This window comes from Lathyrus oleraceus, chromosome 5 (assembly GCF_024323335.1).
Source record: "Lathyrus oleraceus cultivar Zhongwan6 chromosome 5, CAAS_Psat_ZW6_1.0, whole genome shotgun sequence".
NCBI classification, from domain to species: Eukaryota; Viridiplantae; Streptophyta; class Magnoliopsida; order Fabales; family Fabaceae; genus Lathyrus; species Lathyrus oleraceus.
Genome location: NC_066583.1, coordinates 96680375 through 96691371, shown reverse-complemented (window position 1 = coordinate 96691371; position 10997 = coordinate 96680375). Strand labels below are relative to the sequence as shown.

Here is a 10997-nt window from a genome sequence, read left to right as displayed (position 1 = left end):
AATATCTCTAATTGTAACGAATACCCTGCTACATATACTTTAAAGTAAGTCTTATTATAGGTGTCATACCCCAAAGTTTGCCATACTTTTTTCAATTTTTATCTAGCTTATGGCTCATTTCATATGCATAATTCACATGCCCTAATCATCCATCATAAGGCATTCATTTACAGTGGCATTTTTCAAATAACATCCTTGATTCAAAGGTTTCATGTTATTTAGGATACAAGGCACTAAATTATGATTTGCAGACTTATGGTCATGATGGTTCATCTAGACATTTAGATTGTAGATGTAACTATTGATGATTGATCTTTGGTCTTGATTTAAAGTTCTCAAGGAGACCCTAATCCTTGGTTTTGGTTGTTTGATCATTTTAGTTACACATGTCATTGAAATTTGGGGTGTCATTTTTAAGTCTTGATTCTAGTCCCTGGAAGCCAACCATTAAGGGGTAACTTTTGTTAGCCATTTTTATTCTTATTTGATGATCATCTTTGATTTTTCATGGCATGATATGAAATCAAGAACTTTCAAATTCAAGGTCATATTCAAGTACAAAATCATGTTTAAGATTTAAGATCATGGAGTAAAGGCATATTACTTGACCTACAATACAAAATTGATCCAAAAGAAGATCATTTTCACTAGAAGTCATCAGAGCATTCATTACAACATCCAAAACCAAGTTTACAAATCCACACATAATCCTACTTTTTGACATAACAATTGACTTTGGTCAACTGTTGACTTTTTGGTCAACCAATTGACCAAAGTTAACCACTAATCCTAATCTTAAGTCCTACATCTTCTCCATTCTTAAGCCATCTTGTTTAGAGTGTCCTCTTGTTCACAAATCCTTCATGAGACTTGATCTTGTTCAAAGTGTCTTCTTGTTCATGAATGGCCTTGCCAACATTCCATACCACACTAAACCTGCACCACATAACCACACAACACATAATTAGGATTGACATTAAGTCATTCATAATAAACCAACACAACATGTAGCATGATCTTCATTTCTACTACAGTTAAAATTAACTTAACTAGTTTGCCTTAACATAATTGCTTCTAGCACAAACATGACAATTCTAGCAATACACTTAACAATCACCAACATCAAATTAATCAATACTTAACTACCAATTGTGTCTAATTCTAATAACATTCCCTAATCAAATTCAATCCAATATAACCCCTCATAATAAATTTATCATGGAAGTTTTACACCCAATGTTCGTGATAGAACTGTATAAGAGACATATTCGTACACTAGAGTCAGTAATGTCATAAATAGCTACATCACCAACAAGTATATTTCCAGGAGATTAACCATTGGTTCACCAATTCATACCCGCAACTTCTCCATCTGAACTACCAGGATGCTAAATGCATTCTTGGATTACATGGTCGTTACCCTGCAGGCAAAGAAAGGAAGTTGTAACAGAATTTCAAGTATTGAAAGCTATAACATATATCGAGAACCAACACAACCACATCACATATTTCACTTTTCCTAACATAAATGCTTCAATGAATCACTAATTGGCTCATTTCAACATCTCATAACTGAACCCAACTATCCCTCTTATTCAATGAAGCTTAACCCTTGGTGCACTATTTTTGTGAGTACAAGACTTGCATAAGAGGAAATTGGTACGACTTGTGTACTTTCAAGGATCAAATACACATTTGTGGAAAGCTAATGAATGTAGTTATCCCATAAAAATAAAACCAACGCAGAAAATGGGAACTCACCAAATTAACCTCACCAATTTCAAAATCCAGTTTTAACATAAGTCTCAACAAAATTGGTCTGTTGTACATAATACTTCACTAAAATCACCATTTGACTAATTTCTCTTGTTTAACTAACTTTCAAATTTTTATTCAGGTGCCACTCTAAAATTCATTACTAACCTAATCATTTTCTTTTGACATCAAATTCACCAACAATTAATTCTAACTATTTGAGGTGTTTAAGTTTCTTCACTAACCAATTCCATCCAATTAGAATTCAAACTAATAGCTAACATTTTAACATTTCATAATAGACTTTAACACTGCCAATAACTCCTAACAAACTTTCCTCTTCAATCAACTAACAATTAACGATTTCTGAAACCTTCAACCTCTATTTAAACACAATCACAATTCAGATTCGGGGAATTAATTTTCATTCACTCTGAACTCACAAACGCAATCTCAATTCTCTATGTTTCACTCTACAAGCATCTTCAACCTATATGCAATCTCTTCCTCTACTCCCTCACTCACACACACCGTAACAATAACAATCCCATATCCATATCCAATCCCTATAGACTAAAGATCTCAGAACAAGAAGAAGAATTCACTACAAGATAAAGAGTGGAAGAGTTTGGAGCACATACCTGTTAATACCTCTGGGTTTATCTTAGTAAGCATCTTCTTCAATGATCACCAGAGTAATTCTCCACTTTGTAGGTTGGTGTTTTTGGTTTCTCCCTCTCTTTTCTCAAATTTGCTTACCATAATGTAGCTTTGAGGTATTCGAACAAACCCCTAAGGTTTAGTTTCAGATTAAGCCTTCTTCCTCATTTAATTTCATTTCTTAAATTTAGGGTTCTTGAGAAATATGGTGCGGTTCGGGTAATTTTAAGGGAATTTGTTGAAATTAGGGTGAGATTGAGGGAGTAGAGTTTGAGAGGTTCATTTTGGTTGTTGTAGTAACCATTTTGACTCAGCTACGCCGCCACCGACGCGGCGGAGCCAATTTCGATGTTGGTTATGTTAGAGAGAGAGAGAGAGAGAGAGAGAGAGAGAGAGAGAGAGAGAGACGTGAAAACGGTGAATTAGAGAATGGATTAACTCAGATACTTTCCACCCTCTCTTGACAATTTGCATGGGCTTAGGTCATTAGGCCCAAAGACACTACTTCACACGCCCCCTGTCTAGCTTGCACACCACACTGTAACTACAACAATTTCTTGGGCTTTTGGCTAGACCCAATTGTGATTTGCTAGCCATACACTATGCAGGCCCATGCACCCCCTATTCTGATTCTCTTTTGTTTGTGTTTTTATTAGCTCTTTTGTTTTTATTATTCTATCCATTTTAATTATTCAATTTACATTTTTAGTCAATAAGCATTTTAATAACTTTTTTTTAACATTTTTATATTTGATATGGTTACTTAGAAAATTCCATGAATGTTTTTAGAGCTTAATTAGATTTAATAGAATTTAATCCCATAGTTCATGTTCTTAATTGAAAAGTCCTAAGAAAATAATTATACACTTAGGATTTAATTAAAATTCAGGTAGGATTAGTTTTAGATTAATTCTCATTTAGGTCTTGTAGAAAATAATAAACATGTTAATATTAGACTTAGATTAGCACTTGTTTAGCTTTAATCTTAGAAATTAATATGCTTAATAACCCTTTGATTCCTTAGGTTTTTAGACTTAAAAATCTTTGTGCTTGTATACTTTGATCTCATCCCTGATTGACTGATTAATCAAAGTCGTCATTGATCAAACTAGTTTTTTTCAACATGTCTGATTTCCCTGTCTAATCAAGTGATCAAAAGCCTCTTGATCACTTGATAGGATTAATCTTCTGTAATTGCACTACAAGACCTCAAGGATGAAGACTCTGGACCTCAAACATAACAAAAAGATTCCCCTATCAACACTTTCCAGTTATGAAGTGAATCGTGCGCCATGAGCCTTAAGTAACGTTAAAGGATGAGATGGATTACTCTTATCTTTGTTCTAAGTACCTTTAAACGAGACATAAGCCCTGATAATTCAAAGTATTTACCTCCGTTCATAGACTTTAGTGCAAATCAAATCAAATGATTGAGAAGCCTTCTTCCCCATGGACAACACTTCAACAATCATAATTCACAATACACTTCCTCTTGGGACCAAACAATGCTCTCTTTAACATCCATACATTCTTTGGGTTAAGCACCTCATTGTCAAGCACTCATCTCTGAATCAATATCTTAATGCATTGCCTTGTGGAGCCTCATGCTCTTGAAAATTCCATGCATTGTGTAATACCCTAAAATTTCCCCGCGTAAGTTTAAAACATTTATCATAGTAAAACAATTCAACATACAATTTAGGATGCTACACTACAACATACAATTAACCTACTCAATTGAAAAGACATGTAACATTTTACAGTTATGAACATAGTAGTAATAACTACATGTCTAAATGTTAACTTTTATTAAATAGAAGCGGAATATCAATAACAAATAGTTAACTCACATATCCAACATCAACATAACATGTCATTATAAGAAATGTTAAAAACATAAAGAAAGACATGACGTTCCAAATCCCCTGGTGTTACACATCAGAGCACACGTCGACACTAAAATAAAATAGAAGACTTCATCTTCCACTCGCATCTGAGCTCCTATTGCAACTAATGATATAACATAAGAACAACATAAAATCCATCCTACATAATAACAATATAATCAACCATCCAAGATAATAACAAATGTAACTAATGTATAATGTAATGAGACTTAACAACTCTACTCAATGCATGTGGTACCAATACGTGAACACTCAGGTTCATTACTTTGATCCTCACCTCCTAGGATCAAACCCACGAATTTGTTACCATCACCTCCGATAACGACTCACTGATTCCATCACCTCTTAAATCAGCTACCGACCCAATCTACACAATGGGATTTGAGGCTCACCAACAACGGATCATTTGTCCAACAACATGAATGCATGCAACAACAACATCATGCATAATGGCCCACCACCATAGTCAATGTACACCGCTAATACTGGTTATCATACATCAAACACATGTTATACATCTCAACAACATCAATAAACAACATAACAAGCAACAATAATGCATTTAAGGTTATGTAACACCACCATATAAACATTTCAATGCATTTCAACACCATCGAACATAAAAATATTCATTTCTTAGGTAATTAGACCAATTTTAAATGAAATTACACGCTTTCAGTTTTCCTATGCTTCAAACGACACTCGAATTGGACACTCGAAACAAAAGTTATGAATTTGTAAAGTTTTTATGAAAATGCTTCCAGTGTAGTCGGTTACCCTAAACCTAGTAACCGATTATACTACACCCTGTAGCGCAACCCACACTGCCGACACACATATGGTAACTGGTTATCCAAAAACTGTAGCCGGTTACACCCCTTTTTTCAGCCACTGCATAGCCACTGTTTCGCAGAGTAACTGGTTACTCAAAAACCGATAACCGGTTACACCCCCTAATTTTTACCCAAAAATGTGTTTTTTAAGTAGTGTAACTGGCTACTCCATTTTTGGTAACTGATTACACTGTTGCAGAAACAATTTTTCTACAACTTTTTCAAAACAAAAATCACTTAAAATTCATTCCAAAACCTCATTTTTCTTACAAATCATTTATACCATATTTTAACACGAAAACAATACTTTTCTAAAGTTCAAAACTCTAACTTATTTACACCAAAAACATTCATAACTCAGTTTCGACTCTGACCCGAATCAACATTAATCACACAACATTGATATCACACAACTCAATCAAATTTTATGAGTCTAACAACAACAATTCATCATTCCAACATCATTCACAACATCATGATATCATACACACACAATTCAACAATTATCGATTATCACAATGATCATGAATATAGAGAAGAAAAACACAAAACCTACATGGCATAATCTACCCACCATCATCATGTTAACCCCTGATAATCAGAACCTCACCTTTACCTTAGAGTTCCTAGCAATTGATTCTTTGATCTTCAACAATGGCGGATTCTCCTCTTGAGCCCTAGCCCCTTCTTCTCCCTTTCTCAGGGTCTTCTCTTTTCTCCCAATGATTTGGTGTTCTCTATTTCTCCCTCACTTTCCCCTTTTCTATTTTTATTATAACTCTTATTATTATCACTAATCCCACTAAATAGAATAATAACAAATAATAATACCTCTAATTATTTTATTAACTTATTACTACTATTATTAATTTCCACTTATTAAATAATAATAAAAATAATAACCCACTCAATTAACTAATTAAATTAATATTCAACTAATATTAACTTAATTAACTAAATAATAACTAATATGATTAATTAGTTTTACTCACCACATCGCCCTTTCTACACTTTTGCTCACACACTCTCCAATACCTTAATTTCTATAATTCTAAGGCAACTACCTCACACCAAGGGTAACACAACACATCAAAACACCAATAAATACAACACAACCACAACTATCATATAATTAAATTACGAAAAATAATTTAAATAAAATCGGGGTGTTACAACTCTCTCTCACTTAGATCATTTTCGTCCTCAAAAATCACCTGATGTGAACAACTCTGGATACGAGTCTCAAATCCTGCTTTTTAACTCCCGAGTCATATTTCCTCAGGCAACGCCTCCTCACACTACCTTCATGAGAGAAATCTCTTTGCCTCTCAACTGTTTCAGTTCTCGATAATCACTCCTTATATGCAGAACTTCAAATGTAAGGTTATCCCTCACCTGAACATCATCCATCAGAATCACATGCGACGAATCCGGAACATACTTCCGAAGTTGTGAAACATGGAACACATCATGTAGATTTGACAAATTTGGTGGCAATACCACTCTATAAGCAACAAGTCCAACTTGCCCGAATATCTGATACAAACCAATAAATCGAGGAGTAAGCTTCCTCGATTCCAAAGTATATCCTACACCGGTCACCTGAGTGACTATTAAGAATACATGGTGTCCCTCTTGAAACTCAAGATCCATTCTCCTCTCATGGTAGCTTTTCTGCCTACTATGCGAAGCTTTCATCTTCTCCCGGATTAGCTTCACCTTCTCAGTAGTCTGTTGGACAATCTCAGATCCAAGCACTACACTCTCACCAGATTCATGCTAGCACAAAGGTGTTCTGCACCTTCGACCATACAAGGCTTCAAAAGGTGTCATTCCAATACTAGAATGGAAACTCTTATTATATGTGAACTCAATCAACGATAAATGACTATCCCAAGCACCCTCTTGCTCGAGAACACAAGCTCTCAACAAGTCCTATAATGACTTAATGATCCTCTTTGTATGACCATCAGTCTACGGATGATAAGTTGAACTCAGCCTCAGCTTCGAATCCAAAGCTTCCTGCAAACTCTCCCAAATTTGGAAGTGAACCTCAGATCTCTATCTGACACAATACTCAATAAAACTCCATGCAACTTCACAATCACACAGATATATATATATATATCTCTGCCAACGTTTGCATAGAAAAACTTATGTTAATCAAAATAAAATGGGCCGACTTCATCAGTCTATCAACAATTACCTAAATGGCACCATGCCCTCTCAGAGTATTTGGCAACCCCGTCAAAAATCCATAGAAATTCTATCCCATTTCCATTTATGCTTTGACTTCTGACAAGATAAACAAGCATAAACAAACTGAGCCACATCCAACTTCATTCCAGACCACTAAAAGATCTTCTTCAGATCTTGATACATCTTAGTAACTCCTGGATGAATACTCAAGCTACTTCTATGACTTTCTTCCAAAATCATCTTCTTCAACTCAGCTTTGTCAGGAATACGAATTTTGTCTTTGAACCTTAGCACACCTTATTCATCCACTTTGAAATCATTAATTTCAGTCTAATCACTCCCAACCATCAAGTCCACCAACTTCACAACCAAATTCTGACTCTCTTTAATATTATTAAGAAAATAATTCTTGATGTTCAACATACCCAACATCACACACTGCAGTGTCAGCTTACAGACTAAACTCATGTGTCTGAACTGTTCAATCATTTCCAACTCTCTAACCATCATAGCAGACATATACAAAGAATTCTGACTTAAAGCATTAGCCACGACATTCGCCTAACAGGATGATAATTCAACCCAATGTCATAATCCTTTAAGAATTCCAACCATCTACGATGTGTCATATTTAATTCCCTCTGATCAAACAAGTATTTCAAACTCTTATGATCACTAAACACTTCAAATATGGAACCATAGAGATAATGCCTCCAAAATTTCAACACGAACACCACAACAACCAACTCCAAATCATGAGTAGGATAGTTTCTCTCCTGAATCCTCAACTGTTGTAAAGCATAAGCCACAACCTTTCCATCATGAATTAGCACACCACCAAAACCCATCAACGATGCGTGTAATACACCACAAACGATTCATTCGGTTCAGGTAAATTCAAAACTGGAGTTGTAGTCAACCTTTTTGTCATCTCTATGAAACTGTTCTCACAATGAATGTCCCACACAAACGGTTTACCTTTACAGGTCAACTGAGTTAACGGAAGTGCCAACTTGGAAAAGCCTTCAATACACCTATAGTAATAACCATCCAAGCCCAAAAAGCTTATAATCTCTGTCATTGACTTCAGAGCCTCCCATTGTAGAAATGTATCTACCTTGGATGGATCCACATCAATACCCCCACCTCAAATAACATGACCAAGAAAGCTAACCTCTTTCAACCAGAATTCACACTTCGACAACTTAGCATAAAGCTTCTTCTCATTAAACACTTGCAATACGACTTGTAAATGCTCAACATGTTCTTCTTATGATTTAGAATAGATCAGAGTGAAGGATGAAGATGTACAATGGTAACCTGACCTCAAATCAATTAAGCTAAACACATGTGCACCCACCAACTGATCAATCAAGTCATATATTCTCGAAAGTGGTTACTTTCTCTTAATCGTCACTTTATTCAACTATCTGTAATCCACACACAACCTCATGCTACCATCTTTCTTCTTTACCAACAACACCAGAGCTCCCCAAGGCGACACACTTGGTCTCACAAATCTCTTATCTAGTAGATCTTCTAATTGTTTCTTCAACACTGTTAACTCCGATGCAGACATCCTGTATGGTGCCATAGAAACAAGTTTGGTACCAAGGACAAGATCAATAGAAAACTTCACCTCTCTCTCTCTCTCTCTGGAGGTACATCTGAAATGTCATCTGGAAACACTTCTGGAAAATCCCGCACTACCTGCAAGTCATCAATCACCGCCTGAATCTTAGAAGATAACGCTACAAACATCTGAGCTTCCTCTTCCAAAAGCTCATTCAACTCTCTAGTAGACAAGACACCAGCTTCCTCTTCCTCACAAGGAGTAAGAAACCACACCGACTTGTTATAACAATTGGACCTCTCTTTGTTGCCTCACGATATTACGGTATTACGGTCATGTCCCGCGAATGTGGGGATACACTTAGCAAAGACCCTTCGATTAAATCATCATGTCCCTATAAAATAAATCATTGTCCCTCGGATGTTGCCTGCGAATATATGATTTTGTCCTTCGATGACCCTTTGTTGTAGCCTACGGTTAATGATGGTCGTCCCTTCGAATGCTAAGGTATCCTTACAAATGTTGCCTTCAATGACCAATTGATGACCCTACGATGATCCTTTTACATCCAAAGGGATAAGACTACTTACTTCTCAATAGTAAGGACAGTTTTACCCTCATAAGGATAGGAAATGCCCATAAAGACCTTGGGTAGGTATAACTCCTAAATGCTTGCTCACAGCTTAAACTACTTTTCATACCTCACACTTTTCAAAACCTCTATTAGAAAATCACCACTTGGCATACATTCGTACTAGAATCATTGTCAAGTTATATTTTTCTAAACCGATTTCAAAATTAAACGAGATAAATACTTTGTATACGTTCGTACAAGAATCATTACAAAGTTAAACTCTCTTTTCAAAACATTTTCTAAACAGCTCTCACACACTTTTTCAGACAAGAAAAACATAAGTGATCAAGCAATTAAGAGCCCATGGATAACCATGGATACAAAGGGTGCTAACACCTTCCCTTTGTATAATGTACCTCCCGAACCCAAAATCTAATTAAGGTCTTTCCTGTTCTTTTCCACCTTTCCTTATTGGATAAAAGAAAAGTCGGTGGCGACTCTTGCTAACCGCGACATTTGCTTTCCAAAGCAAAAACACACAAAGTCAGTTCACCGTGTTACAGAACTGGCGACTCTGCTGGGGATTTAAAAAGAGAGGTTACCTTAAAAACAAGATCACTTATTCAATTTGTCTGATTTACTTTTAAGGGGTTGCTTGGGTATGTTATGCTTGAGTGAAAGATCCTACACCCGGATCTAGTGTACCTTAGGTAAGTAGCAATAGATCATCGCGACTATCCGGCGTATACTGGAATGGTCAAAATGATGGCTACGGTTAATGTGCCACTTTGGATGTCCTGATGTTCCTCATGTTTACTTGAGGAAACATTTGGCTTCCGCGTGGTGTCATCAAAGCATTAACCAGACCTTTAGAACCCTAATTGACTCATCCTAGCCATTAGAAAGTAGTGAGATAACTGACTTCGGTTCCGACTGGGGTTGGTTGAGACTCGATACTACACTCTTTGAGATTGGACTTTAGGGAAGCTTCGGTCAACCACTTGGTGTTGTACTGAAGTGGACTTAAAGGAAGGTCAATGATTTGAGATCCTTCTAGAACCCGGTTACTATTCTAGGACAGGTTGAACCAACCAAACTTCAGTGGGGAGGGTACTTACCTATGGAACTCATGCAAGCCTTAAAACCTAGGAATGATTGTTGTGTGACTTGCTTGTGCTTGTTATTTACTTAACGTCATAACATCATAACATCATGACATCGTGGCATTGTACTAACCATTTCAAGGACTTTAAACATTGAAAACATTTCATACATTCCATAGCATAACATAACATTGCATGACAGGTATTCTAAGGGATCAATGTTCTCACGGTTTTCCAGGCTCAGAATGCTCAACTCCAGGAGATGATCTTGAACTTATCCAAGGGGCAGGAGGAACTGAAGGCTCTCTTGCTCGAGAAAAAGAAAGACAAGAAAGTTGTGAGTTACATTAACCCGGGAAGAAGGCTTAAAGAACAGGCTGCAGGAGTCGAGAT

The 10997-nt window shown here is 36.2% G+C and overlaps 1 protein-coding gene across 1 annotated transcript; it reads right to left on the bottom strand.

The window, feature by feature from the left end:
• Positions 1 to 6448: 6448 nt before the first annotated feature.
• Positions 6449 to 6808, bottom strand: LOC127078954 (uncharacterized). Its single transcript, XM_051019364.1, has one exon. The coding sequence runs from the start codon at positions 6806 to 6808 to the stop codon at positions 6449 to 6451; it is 360 nt and encodes a 119-aa protein (XP_050875321.1).
• Positions 6809 to 10997: the final 4189 nt, after the last annotated feature.